Source organism: Hyla sarda, chromosome 8, assembly GCF_029499605.1.
Source record: "Hyla sarda isolate aHylSar1 chromosome 8, aHylSar1.hap1, whole genome shotgun sequence".
NCBI lineage: Eukaryota > Metazoa > Chordata > Amphibia > Anura > Hylidae > Hyla > Hyla sarda.
Window position 1 is genome coordinate 223,577,065 of NC_079196.1, and position 19,119 is coordinate 223,596,183.

Below are 19,119 nucleotides of genomic sequence, written 5' to 3' on the forward strand. Positions count from 1 at the left end.
AGATGCAGCCTATCAGTGTTCACTGACCCCTGTGATGTCACAGCCCCTATATAATCGGCGGCCATCTTGCCTCTCTTCATTTCATCTATGCACTCAGATAGAGAGGACGGGACTGTGTGTGTGTGTGAATAGCTCATACCACAGCGTTACACTGCAACTGCTAGTCACATCAGCATTAGGGAAAGGCAGGAGTGCAGAGTGCTGTGCTGTTACTCTGAGAAGGATCATTGATTGCTAAACCTCCTATTCACGTTATTGAGCATTGCAGCAGAGAGGGGCAGATAGCTGTCAGCTGCCTCATACAGATCTCTAAGCTGCCTGAACTTTATCAACCATCTTACCACCTAATTTTTCAGCCCAATTGAGTTTATTTTTATTTGCTCCACAAATCTTCTGCTGCTCAGAATTGTGTGACAGAGTGCAATTTAGGGTTTAATCCCGGGATTTTTTTTTTGTGGTGCTGCACTGTTGGGTCCTGTTGCTGTTCAGAATACGTGATTGTTCAGTGGACTGTAGTGCATTTGTACCATTTTGTACCTGTTAATCTGTCAAGGGGCTGGCTACATACTGTGCAAGTCCAAACAATACTATTCACTGGCTGTTTTTTTTTTTTTTTAAATAGTTTTTTCTGCGTATAGTTACGCATATATAACTGCCCTCATCAGTGCATACCGCATAGGTGCATGCAAGTATTGTACCATTTAGTACCTGTTAATCTGTCAAGGTGCTCCATACCGTCAAAGTCCAAACCATAGTATCCACCGGCTGGTGTTTTACAAAAAAACTGAGTTTTTTCTGCTAATAGTTAGGCATATTACTGCCCTCATCAGTGCATAGCGCATAGGTACATCCAAGTATTGTACCATCTAGTACCTGTTAAGCTGTCAAGGGCCTACATACTGTTCAAGGACAGCCGTGAGTAATCACCTGCTGCTGTTCTAGACAAATACTGTTTAAAGAGTAGTGTAGCGTATTGTAATACCCTCATAAATGCACTAAGTATGTCAGGGAGAGAAGTATAGGACGTGCACAGAGGAGTGGCAGAGGCCTAAATACTTCAGGCAGAGTTGGCAGCAGACTTGGGGCGAGTGGCAGAAGGAGTCACAGCGAGAGGCCTGAGCTCCCTTTATCAGCCAGCGGTCGTGTCTCCACCAGCAACCCATCTGCCGTCGTGGACTGGTTAACACGATCATCCACATTATCACAAGTGACATCTGACACCCCCAGTCAACAGTCGGTGGGTTCCTCAGACACAACCCTCAGATGGCATGGCCCGGGAGCAGTCCGTGTCCTCCCATTGCCTTTGTCCTATGCTGTTTCCTCTCCTAAAGAAGTATCTTATGCTGTGGGTTCAGCTCCACTATTTACTGAGGACAATCTAATAAAGGACAGTCAGTAGCTACTGGACAGCCAAGAAGGGGAGGAGACATGCGCCGCTTGCTCCGCTAGGCGGCCAAGTAGTGATGTGGAGAGTGACGTGGGAGGCGGTGTTGCAAGTGTTCAGGGTCCTGAAGCAGACACTGTTGGGGAACCTGAGGATCACATCAGTGACATGCATACAACTGTTGATGATGATGAAGCCGATCGCAATTGGGAGCCGGGTGCAGAAGGGGCTTCATCATCATCAGGAGAAGAGAGTTGCAGGTAGCCCTTGAGGCAGCAAGGCGGTAGCACGGTTGGCAGTCAGCATGGTGGCAGTAGTGGAAATTCAGGAGCCCAACGTGCCCGGGGGAGGCCACCTGCTTCGCGGCAGCCTACCTTTCCGGGAGGTAGTGGAACAGGGGTTCCTGGAGACGGCGCCAGTAGCAGTCCATTAGTGCAGACTGCGGGTGGGAAAATCAGCTACTCGGCGGTGTGCAAGTTTTTCATAAGGCATCCGGAGGAGGTTCACGTAGCCACATACAAGATCTGTCGGCAGAAGGTGAAGCATGGCCAGGGTCCCAATGTGGGCACCACCGCCCTGCGTCAACACATGCTTCACCACCATAAAGCGGCCTGGGAGAACCGTGGCTCCGATGTAGTGGTCCAGCCTGCTGCATCACCCAGTGGCCATCCGCTCCCTCCTTCAACCAGCCAAGGCTCCACCACCTCAGCCGAAGGGAGCTGTGTGTCAAACCCTCCTTCCGTCGCTCCTGCTTCTCCCGCTTTTAGTCAGCCATTCCACCAACAATCCATCGGCGAAGCCATGTCCAAGAGACAACAGTATGCGCCCACTCATCCAACGGCGCAGAAGTTGAATGTGCTCCTGTCCAAGTTGCTGGTGTTGCAGTCCCTCCCTTTTCAAGTGGTGGACTCTGCACCTTTCAGAGAATTGATGGCTTGTGCCGAGCCGAGGTGGAGAGTCCCATGCCGTCATTTCTTTGCTAAGAAGGCAGTACCAGCCCTGCATAAGTTTGTACAAGAGAAGGTGGGCCAGTCCTTGAGCCTGTCGGTGTGTTCAAAAGTGCGCGGCAGCACCGACGTGTGGAGCTGTAACTACGGGCAGGGACAATACTTGTCTTTTACGGCTCACTGGGTAAATGTGGTTCCTGCACAGCCACAATAGCAACTTGGACAGGTCACACCGCTTCCTCCTCCACGCTCTCGCTCACAGGCAGTTGGTCCTGTTACAGTGTGCGACGCCGCCTCCTCATCCTCCACTGTGTCCTCGGCCTCCTCTGCACGTCCAAATCTCTGTGGCCCTTCATCGTACCATGTGTGTAGGGCACGGCGGTGTCAAGCTGTTCTTCACATGGTTTGCCTTGGCGAACGGAGTCACACAGGGGAGAAACTGCTAAAGTTAATTCATAAAAAAATCCGAGTATGGCTTACTCCACGAAATCTGGAAATGGGAACCATGGTGACCGACAACGCGAAGAACATTGTGTCCGCGCTGCTACAATGAAGTGTGAAACATGTGCCCTGCATGGCACACGTGTTCAATCTGGTTGTCAAGCACTTCCTCAAGTCTTCACCCCATTTGCAAAACATCCTGAAAATGGCAAGGAAACTGTGCATGCACTTCAGCCACTCGTACACCACCAAGCACACCCTCCTTGAGCTGCAGCGTCAGAACAGTATCCCACAACATAGTCTTGTTTGGGACGTTGCCACACATTGGAATTCCACCCTCGATATGTTGGACAGACTATACGAACAAAGAAAAGCCATCACCGATTTCTTGATGATCCAAGCAGATAGGAGTACTCCCCTGTGTAACTTCAATGTAAACATGTGGCAGCTCATACGTGACACCTGCCATTTGCTGAGGCCCTTTGAGGAAGCCACATTATTTGTGATTCGCCTGGATTACGCCATGAATGACGTAATTCAACTCCTACATTTCCTACAACAAATGATTGAAACCATGGCTGGTCACGGCAATGGAGACGTTGCACCTACATCTCAAGGCTACATGAGCCCTGTGGGGGCTGAACTGGAGGATTATGAGGGGCAGAGTGGAACACAGTTTAGGTTGGATGAGATGGCTGGTGTTTCCAGTCTTTGGACAGGAGAGGAGGAGCAGGAGCAGCCAGAGGAGCTGGAGGGTTATGAGGAAGTTAAGACAGAGGACCCAGACACACCGTGGCAGTATGCAGTGGAGATAGAGGCAGGTAGTCCCTCTGAGTCACTGGCGCAAATGGCACGATGCATGCTCAGTTGCTTGCATAGTGACCCCTGAATTGTTAAAATTCGTCAGCGGGATGACTTCTGGATCTCCACCTTATTAGACCCTCGCTACCGTCCCAAAATGGGGGCCTTTTTTACACCCACTGAGAGGGAGGACAAACTGACCTACTACAGAGAGATAGTAGTCAGTAGTAGTAGTCGTAGTCAGTTGGCTGATGCCTATCGGCCACATGGTCCATCCACTCGCAGGTCTGACTCGGGGGGCCCTCTGCACTCACCTTCCACTGCCATGGCTGCTGGGGAGGGGAGGGGTGGGAGGAGCAGTACCAGCTCAATCAGCAGCAGCCTGAGTCTACAGTCGCTGATGAGTAGCATTCATCACCCGCATAGTGAAGCAACTCATCAGCAGCAGGTAGACATGGAGCAGGACCTGAACCAGCAGGTGATGGCATAACTTGACATGGCCATGCCAACAACCATTGAAGATCCGCTGGACTTCTGGGCAGCCAAACTTGATTTATGGCCACAACTAGCAGAGTTTGCCCTGGAAAAGCTGTCCTGCCCGGCCGGTAGTGTGCCATCAGAGCGGGTGTTTAGTGTGGCCGGGGCCATAGTCACCCCAAGGCGAACTCGTCTGTCCACTAAAAATGTGGAGAGACTGATGTTTGTCAAGATGAATCAGGCATGGATCAGCCAGGACTTCCAGCCACCAATGCCAGATGGCTCGGAGTGCATTGACCTACAACAAAAATTTCTCAATTATGGTTGGTTATGAAACCCTCTGGGGCAGACCTGGGCATTGTATGGCCCACTTGCCATATACGGCCCTTTGATTGGCTCTGACTGGCCCGCGCTGACTGAGGGACAACTATGCTGCCTAATCTGGGGGACATCTATGCTGCCTAATCTGGGGGACAACTATGCTCCTAATCTGGGGGACATTGTGAAGCCCGGGTGTGTACTCGTGCATCAGTCAACTCCAGTCTGTGTCCTTTAGGCAATATATGGGTTACTGATGCAGCAGAGGTGAGGCATGGGTGGGTCTTGGAATTTCAAATTTTTTTTTTAATTTCACAAATTGTGTCGTTTATTATTTTTGGGAAGAATGTCTTTTGGTGGTCCACCGTCCTGCATTATAAAGTCTTCTGGACTCTTAGATATGCGCTTGTTCTTAAACAAAGGTACAAAAACCAAAAATGGCCGGTTAGGGCTATGGAGACGTTGCGCCTACATCTTACGGCCACATGAGCCCTGTGGGTGCTTGTGAGATTAGGTCCTTTGTACCCACTCGGCGGGGTCCGGGACACAAATTTTGATTTAAATTTCAAATAAAAAAATAACACATTTCAATGGTCTCCTCATGCTGCAGCCAACTCCAGGCTGCATGATTCTGGCAATATATAGAGAGCACTCGCTGTCCTAAATTTTTGTAAAAATTTTTTGTCTTTTTTATTAGGGATTGTGAAGCTTTGGTGCGTACTCATGCATCAGCCAACTCCAGCCTGTGTCATTCAGGCAATATATGGTTTACTGATGGCGCTGCTGGGCCTGGGTCTGGGAATTTCGGGTAGCACCCGCTATCCATAAGTCTTCTTCATAAATTTCTGCAATTGTTGTGTTTTTTTGGAGGGATTGTGAAGCCCTAGTGTGTACTCATGCATCAGCCAACTCCAGGGTGTGTCATTCATGCAACATACAGGTAGCACCCGCTGTCCTAAATATTCTTAAAATTATTTTAAAAATCCTTGTTTTTACTTTGGGATTCTGAAGCCCTGGTGTGTACTCAATGCTGCTTCCTGCTACACTCTGTCAGCCCGTTGGTCCTGCGACAGTGTGCTACTCCACCTCCACATCCTCCACTGTGTCTTAAGCCTCCACTGCCCGGACAAGTCTCAGTGGCCCTTCAGCATATCATGTGTGCAGGTCACGGCTGTCTCATTCAGGCAATATATGGGTTACTGGTGCCGCTGTGGGGCCTGGGTCTGGTAATTTCAAATTTTCTCATAGGTTGCACCCGCTATCCAAAATCTTTTTCAAAAATGTCTAAAATTGTGGTGTTTTATGGGGGGATTGTGAAGCCCTGGTGTTAACTCGTGCATCAGCCAACTCCAGGCTGTGTCATTCAGGCAATACATGGGTTACTGATGCCGCTGTGTGGCCTGGGTCTGGTAATTTCAAATTTTCTCATAGGTAGCACCCGCTATCTAAAATCTTCGGTTTAAATTTCTTAATTCATCTTTTAATCTTAGGGATTGTGAAGGCCTAATGCCTACTCATGCTGCTGGCAACTCCGGGCTGTGCCATTCATCCACTATATGGTCTCCTCATGCTGCCAACACCTCCACGCTGTGCCATTCAGCCACTATATGGTCTCCTCATGCTGACAACATGTCCGTGCTGTGTCATTCAGCCACTATATGGTGTCCTCATGCTGCCAACTCCTCCACGCTGTGTCATTCAGCCACTATATGGTCTCCTCATGGTGCCAACACCTCCACGCTGTGCCATTCAGCCACTATATGGTGTCCTCATGCTGCCAACACCTCCACACTGTGCCATTCAGCCACTATATGGTGTCCTCATGCTGCCAACACCTCCATTCGGTGTCATTCAGCCACTATATGGTGTCCTCATGCTGCCAACACCTCCATTCTGTGTCATTCAGCCACTATATGGTGTCCTCATGCTTCAGCTTCATCCAAGCTGTGTCATTCAGCCACTATATGGTGTCCTCATGCTGCCAACACCTCCACGCTATGTCATTCAGTCACTATATGGTCTCCTGACACTGATGCCACCACCAGGCTCTGTCATTGTGCTGCTGTGCGGCAGTGATTCTAAAAGCGAGGCCGATAATCTGCATGTTATTCTGAATAACAGTATTATTTCACTACCCCAGCACACTCCATATGCATTTTAGAACACAGCAAAGTGTTCTATACCCCTATAGAGGCTGTATGTAGGCTAGAAATAGCCTTTTTTAATATAGATTAGCCGCGAAAAAATTCGGCTCGAAACAAACTTTTTTGGAAAATTCGGCGAATCGGCCGAATCGAATTTTTGAAAAGTTCGCTCATCTCTAGTGATTATTCTGGTTCCCCAATGGCTCACTTGGAGGTCCAAAAACACGATGGATTCATGACTGGAGTTTGCGCTGAATTCTAGGCCCCATTGGTTGTTGTTCAGGTGTTTAATGAAGAGTTCCTCAAGTTCAGGTTGATACAGGGATTTATTCTGATGCCATATTGGAGTCTGGAAGAAATTTTTCACGTATGGGGTAATTAGCATCATCCTCATTAGGGTTTTTTGCCTTCCCCTGAAATAACAAAGTAGGGACACAATAGGGATATCTTTTAAACTTGATGGACTCTGGTCTTTTTTCAAACTTATTAATTATGTTACCAGTAAAAAGAAAAGACAATATGAGTTTATCCTTCAACTCACCTGTAGATTGGCCTCTGCACAGGTCACGGGGTATGCTTACAAGCCTGCCCATATAGAGAATAATGTCTGCAGATTGTCATTGATTCTATGTTCTGAGGCTTGCTGTAAAGCATATTACTAAATGCTGTTACAAACAGCACAGGCAACATGGCTGCCCCCATAATAAGGTGCTAAAAATTTTATATAAAATTACAATCAGAACTTAGAAACATTTTAGAAAATCAGAACATTGTCACCAAACATATAAATAAACAAGCATAGATTGCTGAAATATCAAATAATCAGACGCCTAAACAAATGTCAGCAATACACAAAATACCAAAAAATGCAAAATGTTATTGAATAGATATACAAATATGAATAAAATCAGAATACAAGAGCATGGTGCTCAGGACTGAGAGAATACAGGAAGCAGAGGCCAAATAAACATGGAAATAGAGTAACTATGGCTGCATAGAAATGGTAGACTATATACCAACAATACAGTACATATAATGATGTAAATCACAATGGTATAGACTACAAAAAATCCATAGATAGTACCATAAGGATAACCCAATGTAAAGCCAGATGCCACCTGCACTTACCCCAACGTACGTTTCGTGCTACAGAACATGTTTTAGTATCAGGCTCTATTCAGTTAAAAATAAAAATAAATAAAAGACACTGATGTATTTTCCCTTGACACTCCTGAACTATCTTCAGAGGATAATTTATTTTCCACATTCGGGTCTGTTATATGCTTAGCCTGACAGGGGCGCACTAGCTGAGTCACAGCTAAGGAGTCTAAACAGGGTCGTAGGCTCGTAGAGGAGCATTGTAACAAATTTTGAAAATGGTGTATGGCTTTTAAGTGGAATGACCCCAATTTCCCAATTAAGGTTTGTTAAAGGGGTACTCCACCCCTAGACATCTTATCCACTATCCAAGGATTCAGGTGTTTTGCACCCTTTTTCTTTTAGAGTGGCTATAGACTTTCAAAGATCTGTTACTTGAGGACATTGTCACCACATATGGAAATACGTTTCCACCTCCATATGGCATTCCCGGCACTTGTCTGGGTATATTGTGTCCTTTTTGTGTAGTTTTAATGGTGTTGTGTACCATCTTGGCATTACTTTGTAGCCCTTATCTAGTGGTCTAGAAATTATTTTAGGATCTTATATAGGATTTGTATTGGTAGTGACATATGTCCCTTTCACAGTATTTTTACCATAATAACTTATTTCTATAGATTCCTCAAGACAAATAGAGATATAAATAAAGTAAATACACAGGTCTGTTTGTGGGCACATTTTTTTTTTCCGCAAATTGGGATTTTGTGCAAAATTTTGGGTGCAAAGGGAAAAAATTGCGCAATTTTGCCACTCTTCACTGATACAGGTAATGTAAATTTCCCAAATAATCTTGATATGATATAGTAATACAAAAAAAAACATTCAGGAGTCATGAAAGTCCAGGAATACATCTTATAGCTCTTTGTGAGACTCTGCTCCTGTGTTCTCAGTGGCCTCTTCTGCTACCTGTTCATGCTCCTCAGTCTTCTTATTTCCGGTAACTGATGGGACCTTGTCATTAAATCTAGAAAAAATTACATGCTTTATTTATTATTTATTAATCTTTATTTCTTAATCCTTATTTGTTTTGTGTACAGGAGATGCCATCTGTCTATGGTTCAGCTGATTTGTTTTATTGAGGGGCCACATGTAGTATCTGCAGGTCCTGTAACAATATATGAGGGACAGAGGTAAGTCCCTGGTCCTCATAGACTGAGCACTGGAGATCACCATGACTGAGAGTCATATAATCCACAAAATCATAAAAGAAAGGTCACTGTGTATACTGGGGAAATACTGGACCCGCAGAAATCAGCCGTCCAAGACAAGGTATAAATGAACTACACAATAAAAGAGAAGTATCATGGAAGAAAACGTATCCTCTATCTGAAGGATAGGGGATAAGTTTTAGATCACGGGGGGTCCGAACGCTGGGGCCCCCCGCAATCTTCTGTTTGGAGCCCGGCTCTCCTTCACAGCGGTGCGGCACGACCCCAGCCCGAAGCGGGGGCCGCCATACCCCATCCATATAGCTCTATGGGAGAACCATTCGGCAACCTTCAGCTCTCCCATAGAGCTATATAGAGGAGGCATGGTGTGGCGCGCCACTGTGGAGGAGAGCCGGGGCTCCAAACAGGAGATCACGGAGGGGCCCCAGCGCTCGGAACCCCCGCAATCTTTTTTCCATGATACTTCTTTAAGTGGTTATAATAATAATGAACTTTATATAAATGCCACCAACACGATCCACTACACCTTGCAGTCACGACAAAGTACCAGTTCGCAATAAAGCTAAAAAAAAGAGAAAGTTCCAACCCTAGGAGCTTACAATATCAAACATATGGTGGACAATATGAGCATTTAGACATTACCTAGAGCCTAGAGCCCAGAGATGTCAGACACTATAGAATCGTACGGTGACTGTATCCTCAGCTGACTGTGATAAATAACACTGATCACATGATATGTAATTTACTATACAAGAACTCTACCAGGACTCATGGAAAAACTTACAATTGTTTGACAAAGTTCAAGATTGGTTTTTTTTCACCTGAAAAAGAATAAAATGGATTCAGTACAACAGTGCAATAATATAATATAAAAAAATATTACAGGAACTATGAAGCCAATAATAACTATATTTTAGGAATGTTTTGCTGTCCCACCAATCTCCCTGTAATATTTCTGGTTATACAGCACTGTCTCTACCAGAACCTCATATAGAACCATTATGACGATGTAGGATTTGGTGTCATCCTACAATGACAGATAATTTTATATTTATATTTAAGTTGTTCTTGTGATTATTTTACAAATGATGCAGCTGCTAGGACGGGCAGAACTGGATGTGTTATTGGTCATATTTCCTGCTCCATTGTCATAAGGACTGATTCACATGCAGCAGTTTTCTTCTGGGACTGTCACAATAATGGGAATGGGACATCAGAAATCTGCAGAAATCTATGTGCTTTTTCGTCACAACAACCCCAGGTTAGATTGGAGGGGAGGAACAACCACTGGGACCTCTGCTAACCATTAGAACAGACACTGATGAGTCCCTCCTCACCAGGGTACTGGATACATAACACTCCATGAGTTTTGCAGAAGCAGCAGTCACTCCACTCCCTATATTTTTATATCTATCTATTACTTTTATATAAGTTTATACTTTTCATTGGTCAAGACCCTCAGCCTAAAATGGCTGATAAAACTATATGACCTCATCCCTATACTGATTCCTGAGAGAGCTGTTTCCAAGTAATTATGAGCTACCCTGAGGTTTTGTGATCCTTTTCCTTCTCCTTTCTGGGAGACTGGGTTGGAGACCATTGTACTAAAGGATAGAGAAGAGCAAGTGCCCATCACCCCCTGCTCCAAATCAGAGTATTCCGACTCAACTGCAGCTTAAATGTTTATGGCATCTACATAACAGGGATTTTTGGACTCTTTAATATGTGGAGATATTTACTTGTTGAGATAATATGTATGAACAGTTTTGCACTTTGTAAGCCTTTGTTTTTAGGCAGTGTTTTGTGCCTGTGTTAGACTTTTAACACACAATTTGTTTAGCAAAATTGCACGTTTACAATGTGTCTGCCTTAAAGAAATGTTTTTTTTTTTTAAATCTTGATCCTCACCTATGTGTAGGGGTCCGCTGCTCCTCTCTATAGGACCCTCCACGCTGGGATGACCCACTCTGCAGATGATTTCTGATCCTTGGTCTGAACCTATTATTGGGGTAAAAGTCAATGAAGCTTCACAGGAATAAGTGTTATCTTTCTGTCTCTTCTCCTTATGTGAGATCTTGTAAGTCCTCTCCGTCTTTGATGATTCTATGGGCAGAGCCGTCAGGTTTCCATCCTTCTTTATGAACCAGAATATAGATAGATGATCAGGAAAATACCCGGATATATCACAGGTTATTGTGGCTTTTGTCTCATCTTCCAGTTTGGGGACATTGATAGATACAACATGTGGACGCCAGGGCAGATCTGTAACATATGTGGACTAGAATGAGTAATCTACAATAAGCTCTACATGAGCGGTACAGACTTTTTTTTTGTTATTTCTAGTGGAAGGTGGTAAACTAAAAATCTTGGACTGGATACAATTACTTCTCTAGCTTACTTACATTGTACTAAATAGAAAGTATTTAGGAATTGGCGGTCTGGCTGTAGGGAAAATGTGTTTTACATGACAGCCATTCTGTACATTTTACTTCACATAAGGGGATTTACCCAGAGGATCTCTCCTCTATGGCATCCATATGCCCTCCTAGGACAACCTTATTAACCCCTTAAGGACCGAGCATTTTTTCCTTTTTTCCTCCTTACTTTTAAAAATCATATTTTGCACCAAAAAATCCATATGATGGCTTATTTTTGCGCCACCAATTCTACATTGTAATGATCTGTGTGCAAAAAGAGGCAAACTGTCTCGGCACTAAAGAGGTATTGTGTGGGTATAACTGGATACAGCAGGCTGAGCCAAATAGTCAATGAGGAGGTGCTTCAGTATAGAAACCAAAACTGTACAAGCAGATATGTAGAATAAACGTAGCACTCACCTGGTGACTGGTGCAAGCATGGAGGCTTTATTTTACAATGTGGTACAGGACATCAAGACATCAGGACAGTGAGGACAAGAAGAGCATGGGGAGCGACGGTTCCGTTTCGCAGCCACAACCGCTTGATCACGTCCAACCAGGTTGGATGTGATCAAGCGGTTGTGGCCACGAAACGGAGCTGTCGCTCCCCATGCTCTTCTTGTCCTCACTGTCCTGATGTCTTGATGTCCTGTACCACATTGTAAAATAAAGCCTTCATGTTTGCACCAGTCACTAGGTGAGTGCTATGTTTATTCTACATACCTGCTTGCTACTTTGTAATGACATCAGTCATTTTACCCAAAAATCTATGGCGAAACCCCCAAAAAAATCATTGTGCCACAAAATTTAAGAAAAAACACAATTATGTTACTTTTGGGGGCTTCCATTTCTATGCAGTACATTTTTCTGTGAAATTGACACATTCTCTTTATTCCGTAGGTCCATACGATTAAAATGATCCCCTACTTATATAGGTTGGATTTTGTTGTACTTCTGGCAAAAATCATAACTACATGCAGGAAAATGTATATGTTTAAAATTGTTATGTTCTGACCCCTATAACTTTTTTATTTTTCTGTGTATGGGGCGGTATGAGGGCTAATTTTTTTTTTGCGTCGTGATCTGAATTTTTTAGCGGTACCATTTTTGTATTGATCAGACTTTTTGATCGCTTTTTATTCATTATCATTTTTCATGATATAAAAAGTGACCAGAAATACGCTATTTTGGACTTTGGAATTTTTTTGCACATATGCCATTGACCGTGCTGTTTAATTAATGATCCATTTTTATAGTTCGGACATTTACGCATGCGGCAATATCACATATGTTTATTTTTTATTATGGTTACATATTTTCTATATGGAATTTGGGAAAAGGAGGTGATTAAACTTTTAATAAGGAAGGGGTTAATGGTTAATTTTTTTTTTACTTTTTATTAAATTTTTTTATTTTTTTTTTACACTTTTAGTCCCCTTAGGGACGGAATTCCACGGTGTGAACTTTAACATTAGTGTGAACGGATTTCCGCGAGACCCGTTAACACTGCGGAATTTCAGCGGCGGACATTTCCGCCGCTGAAAGTGTTCCGCGCAAAGAACGAACATGTTCATTCTTTGCGCGGATTCCGCGAGCACTGCATAGCCATCAATGGTGACAGCTCAGTGCCCCGCGGCCCTAGCGCCGAAGTATCTTCAGCGGCGGCCGCCAGGCGGAAGCTCTGCTCGCGGAATTCATCCGCGAGAATTCCGACGTGTGAACGCACCCTTAGGAGGAATCATTAGTTTCCTTATACAGATCAATGTGGTTTCTCAGAACCACATTGATCTGTGTGCTCTGCGCTCGGTTGATTAAGCCTGGTCCTGCCAGACTTTATCATTCACAGTGCAGCAGCCGACACAGGAGCAGAGGTAAGCCATCCGGCTACCTCAGCAGTGGATCGACCATGCCACCGCCCATGGGGAAACACTTCCTGAAAATCGTAATAGTTTCTTTACAACCCTGCGTGAGCCATGAAAACAATAGAAAATGGGGGGAAAGGGCAAGAAAATTAAAATGTATGTACATCTTAAGGTATATTCACATCTGCATTGGAGCCTCCGTTTAGGGTCTCTGTAGCAGAATCCATGTGAACAGGATAATAAATACTGCATGTATGCATCGTTGGGGTCTGTCATACTGTAGACCAGCTGACTCTGTTTTCTGACCCTGAACAGAGATTTGGCGCAGCTGTGAACCCAGCTGTATTAGGAAACATTTTTATATGTATCTTCTATGCAGCAGCATTTTAAGCATTTTATATGGAAAAAGAGCGATAAACAGCTTTACCTCTGAAACTTAGTGATCTTGTCTCTGGCATCTCCATACTCTCATGTTTCCACATTACAAGGATTTTTGTCTGTTGGTCATTGAAAAGATGAAGAGGAATAGAGACAACACTAGTGACATTAAATGTGAGATGATTGTCCTGTGTGCTGACTGTTTGCTGCGGTGATATTTCCAGTTTACCAGATGTATTTTCGAAGTACCAGGAGATTGTTATATTTTTAGGGTAAAAGTTCCGCAGGTTCAGAGAGAACTGAACACGAGATGAATTTGCGATAGTTTTCTCTATGGGCACCAACATTTGGGGTTTAGCTGGAAGAGAACAAACAGAAGTTTCCATTGTCCATGACAGTAAATGACAGTGAATAATTACTTATTAATGTAATTACCGCTGGGTTGATGAATATAAACAAACTTTCATTTAGCTGTTTTTCCTTAACCCCTTAAGGACGCAGGACGTAAATGTACGTCCTGGTGCGGTGGTACTTAACGCACCAGGACGTACATTTACGTCCTAAGCATAACCGCGGGCCGCAAATCCTGGTGGCCAGAGCGAGATAGAGTTTTTGTCAGCCCCTATCCCTCCTTTAAAAAAAAAAAAAAAACAGTTTTACTTAACTCTGCCTCTGTTATTGTACTAATCCCCTGTTCTGCCTGTGGTTGGCGCTCTGGTGTTACAGGAGCAGTGGACTTCAGGTGACTACCACAGCCAATCACCGGCCTCAGTAGAGATTCTCCATACTCAGGAGTATGGAACGTCACGGCAAGGCTGCTGATTGGCTGCGACTGTCATGTGACATTGGAGCACAGGCTGAAGACATTGGCTTCTGTACACCAGAGTGCCATCTGAAGACACCCAATGCTCAACACAGCAGACAATATGGGGGGGACGGGGGGACGACAGGTGGGAACAGAGGTGGGTTAAAGAAAAAAAAGTTTGTTTTTTAAAAAGAGGGAGACGACAGGACAGTAATATCTGACATACAGGGGGGAGATGAGGGGACAGTAAAACCTGATACGCAGGGGCATATGAGGGGGCAGTATTAACTGACACACAGAGGGGGGATGAAGGGACAATAATTAATGACACACAGGGGGAAAGATGAGGGGACAGTAATTACTGACACAGGGTGATGAGGATGATGAGGGTAAAGTACTAACTGATACACGGGGGGAGATGAGGGGACACTAGAGATGAGGGGAGAGTAATAACTGACACACCGGGGGGAGGGGGCTGTGGAAATGAGGGGACACAAGTAACTGTGACCAAGGGAGAGATGATGAGGCAGTAGTACCCGACAAAAGGAGGAAGATGAGGGGACAGTAATAACTGACACAGGGGAGAGATAAAGGGACACTAATGACTGTAACACAGGAAGAGATGAGAGGTACACTAATGACTGTAACACAGGAAGAGAGGAGAGGGACACTAATGACTGTAACACAGGAAGAGAGGAGAGGTACACTAATGATTGACCATCTGATGTCACATGACATCCATTGCTTAGTGACATCCAGTTACGTGACCTGCGGCATCCTACCTCCTAATTTTTTTGTAGGCTTCTAGAATCTTAACAAATATGACAAGACCTGGTATACAGCACAATACTCCTTTTTTGAGCTGAAGATTTGAGCACTTACCAAAACAGCATGGAACTTGAATCTGGAACAAGACAAGGAGGGAGATTTATCAAAACCTGTGTAAAGGAAGAGTGGTGCAGTTGCCCGTGGCAACCAATCAGATCCTTTCTTTCCTTTTTCACAGGCCTCTTTCAAAATGAAAGAAGCAATCTGATTGGTTGCTATAGGCAACTGCACCACTCTTTCCCTGCACAGGTTTTGATAAATCTCCCCAAATGACTTGCTTGTGCAGGCTGTATCTTGAACAGGTTAAAGGACAGCACTAAACCTAGGAGTTTTACAATACCAAAACCCCAATCACCCTAGGGTGATGGGGAATAAAACCCCTATAACAAAAATTCCCCTTCTTATTAAATTCCTATAGTGTATTAAAACGTCAATTTTATTTATACTATTTAAAGGTTCCAAAGTAAAGTGCTTTAAAAACACCAGCACAGTCCCTGTATGAGCAAGTATAATGCCTTTGCAAATTATTATTATATCTCGACGTCTGCAGCACGTCTAGTTAGGGACTAATAGCTGTTATTAAAATCACAATTACTATGTCTCCCCTACATGTTTCGTGGTACCATCCACGTCTTCAGGGGCTCTGAGACATACTGTATGTCTCAGAGCCCCTGAAGACGTGGTTGGTACCACGAAACATGTAGGGGAGATAGTAACTGTAATTGTGATTTTAATAACAGCTATTAGTCCCTAACTAGACGTGCTGCAGACGTCGAGATATAATAATAATTTGCAAAGGCATTATACTTGCTCATACAGGGACTGTGCTGGTGTTTTTAAAGCACTTTACTTTGGAACCTTTAAATAGTATAAATAAAAGTGATGTTTTAATACACCATAGGAATTTAATAAGAAGGGGAATTTTTGTTATAGGGGTTTTATTCTCCATCACCCTCGGGTGATTGGGGTTTTGGTATTGTAACGTGTGATTACCCCTTCCCCATTCTGGGCTTTTTGTGTTAAACCTAGGAGTGACACTCTGGCCTAGGTGTATGTATGCCTAGCTGGAGCAGAACTAGGAGGTGTTGCTCTGACAAAAAGCAATGCCTAGACTGTGCAGGTGTCTGGGGAGAGGAGGTTGGACTAGGGACTATTTACACGGCTGTTCTAGAAGTTTCTGTATAGAAACTAGCTGGGAAACATGATCAATGCATCTATCATCTGATACACAGCAGAATGCAAATATGTAACCCCTACACTCCTGGAATACTTCACTGTATGCTATTAAAGCAATAAAATGTACAAAACTGTTTTAACAGTTAACTCACAGTAGGCTGTACAGTGATCCCTCAACTTACAATAGTTTCAACATACAATTTTTTTTCTGGACCATTGTAACTTGAAACCAGACTCAACATACAATGCTACGGACAGTCCAGATCTGCAAAATGTGTAAATGGCGTGAAGAACCAATCAGAATGGGCATTTTACTGGTAAAATGCCTGTATTACTGAAGAGTATGCACTGGCTGGCTGGCTGGTAGCGCCCCCTACAGTACAGGGAGGTATTACATGTTCTGTACTACTCTTTACCTGTGCCAGGATTAGCTGCTCCTTTGGACACCAAGTAAGGGCTGCTCCATGTTACTTTTTTAGGACACTGTGTGTACTGTACAGGACCCTGTCCTCTACATAGACAGTGATTACAGCTCCCAGCAGATCTTTATTACTTTTATATGTAAGGATTTGCTTTATCTAGATTAGTTATCTACTTATTTTCCTTTAAACCTCACTTTTTCCTATTTTTGGATGACATTTTGGTAGCTTCAGAACCAATTACCAGGTTTCCTTAGAGTTATGGTCTCAATATACAATGGTTTCAACATACAATGGTCGTCCTGGAACGATTTAATATTGTAACTTGAAGGACCACTGTATAAAGTTTGCAGAGGGTCTATTCAGCCACACAACAAATTCAGGTAGATTGCCAGTAAAACATAGGTACAGGTAGGTAGACCCTATAAATCCAACAGGGTTTATAAACCCTATAAACATAGGTAGACCCTATAAATCCAACAGATGCCAAAATAGTGTCCTTGTCGTATCAACCATGTGGGAATATATTTGTATACCTTTTTATATGTACAGGAAGGTGTAGCCTTCTTGCATAGTTAGATACTGCTAAAATGTCATAGGTCATGTTTCTAAAACCATGGGGGCTTACCAACGCTGTGTGACACTATACAGCATACAGTGCATTCACTGGGACCTTATTTTCAGTGCACACATCAGATTTTTTATGCACCATAAAATCCCAACACAATGTGAACAGGACCTAAGGCTACATACACACAGACATCTTTACATATGGACCCTGCAGGCAGTCCAAGTGTAAACCACAGCCCATTCATTCCATTGGGAATCTGCACTTTAGTTAATATTTCAAAGATTTTTCCAGATAAAAATATGCGTCACCAATATATTTTGTTGTTTTATTTAATTTACCAAATGCCAATGAATGAATCTGATCCGTTTACATAGATGTGGAGGAAGCTTTATATAGCTATAGATTTTATATACACTCACCATAGACTTGTAGCCTCCCTGTTCTTCTCTCTATGGGTTTCTCCAGGGAGGGATGGTCCACCAGACATATATATACTGCCCCCTGATGTTTTCCCCGTGTGGGGGTGATGGTCAGACTGGTTGTATAGCTGTAGGTGTTATCAGATTCTCTCCTGGATATTATTCTCTGGTTATTAGCAGTGTTAATCTCTTCATATAACTCCGCACTGTGTTCAGGAGATAGAAGCCATTTCACAGTGACTGCGTCCGGGAAGTATTCGGAGATATTACACTGCAGTGTGGTCGCGGAGCCGTGAAATAGACGGGGAATCTGAATCTCTTCTACAACTGGAGTCCATCTGTAATCTACAGAACAGCACAGGGAAATATTTTACATTTTATTAAATTTTGACAAAGCAAAAGTATTGACCCAGATAAATATTAAATATGTATGTATAGTGAAGAATGCATATAAGGATGGGGCTTATTAGTCTGTGCGTTCCTTACATAACATCTCACCTGGATCTCTGATGGACAGCTCTCTGGATTCTGGTTTGTCCATAGATTTATGCTCCCAGGTCACCTGTACTCTGAATGCTGGATCCTTGTGACGATCCTCAGGAATCCTGACCTCACTGGAGATGTTGTAGGTTGTGTCAGGATTATCTGATAATGATTCAGTGGATGTTAGGATTTCTTCAGTTTTTTCTACTCCACACCTCCATATAATCTTAATGCTTTTAGGATAAAATTTCTCCAAGTTGAGTAAATACTTAACCTCTCCGGAGATGAACAGACTTCTTATTACTGGCTGTGACAGCTTGGGCTTTCCTGAAATGGCAGGAATAGAATGAGACATTATCTGAAGAACACTTCTTGTCCAGACTAAACAATTATACCTTATTGATGTAGGCCAGACCATCTAACATGTATGGGGCTTCCCAAACCAAAGGATTGGAATTCGGCATCCGCGCTGCCAAAAGGGAAAATATTTCAAGGATCTTAACCAAGGAAGGTAAGGATAACTGTTTTATTTACACACAACGTGTTTCTGGGCCGGGCTGGCCCTTTCATCAGGCATGCTTAAAAACAATGAAGAAATCGATATATAAGTAATCAATGGAGTACGTCATACACAAGAAATGACATCTCCATAGGTACGCCAATCACTAACAATTGTATATAAAAAAAATATTCCATGAAGAAAAACATATAGATTACAAATAAAAAGAGAAAGGGTATCCATCATATTAATATAACAGATGTCTATTGCACACAAGTATAAGACACATCAGAGTTATGTCATACAGTTGTTCTCTCAATGGTTTCATTCAACCCCCTGGGGGTATAATGAGTTACCCTTTCTCAATAAAACGATTACGTAAAATGTTAGCTTGAATTTTAAAATCATTATCTGAACGACAGT

At 43.5% G+C, this 19,119-nt stretch overlaps 2 protein-coding genes across 15 annotated transcripts in view; both read right to left on the reverse strand.

Annotated features, from left to right (window-relative positions):
* LOC130283843 (uncharacterized) overlaps window positions 1–6,817 on the reverse strand; it is a 65,031-nt gene extending 58,214 nt beyond the window's left edge. The window contains exon 1 of the mRNA XM_056533431.1: window positions 6,721–6,817. The gene's annotated coding sequence lies outside the window, so the exon portion shown is untranslated. The remainder of the gene's footprint in view (window positions 1–6,720) is intronic.
* Window positions 6,438–19,119, reverse strand: part of LOC130283842 (uncharacterized) — a 73,068-nt gene continuing 60,386 nt past the window's right edge. For 8 of the 14 annotated variants that reach the window (XM_056533421.1, XM_056533420.1, XM_056533418.1 and 5 more), the window contains 8 exons: window positions 18,213–18,524; window positions 17,715–18,059; window positions 13,546–13,854; window positions 10,748–11,101; window positions 9,624–9,660; window positions 8,577–8,634; window positions 7,054–7,223; window positions 6,439–6,925 (listed from right to left, as the gene is read on the reverse strand). In XM_056533421.1, coding sequence (XP_056389396.1) covers window positions 7,077–7,223; window positions 8,577–8,634; window positions 9,624–9,660; window positions 10,748–11,101; window positions 13,546–13,854; window positions 17,715–18,059; window positions 18,213–18,524 — 1,562 coding nt within the window. In that variant the 3' untranslated portion in view covers window positions 6,439–6,925; window positions 7,054–7,076. Of the gene's footprint in view, window positions 6,926–7,053; window positions 8,635–9,623; window positions 9,661–10,743; window positions 11,102–13,545; window positions 13,855–17,714; window positions 18,060–18,212; window positions 18,525–19,119 lie in introns of those variants that run through there. The other 6 variants (XM_056533426.1, XM_056533425.1, XM_056533427.1 and 3 more) reach the window with 3 other exon arrangements.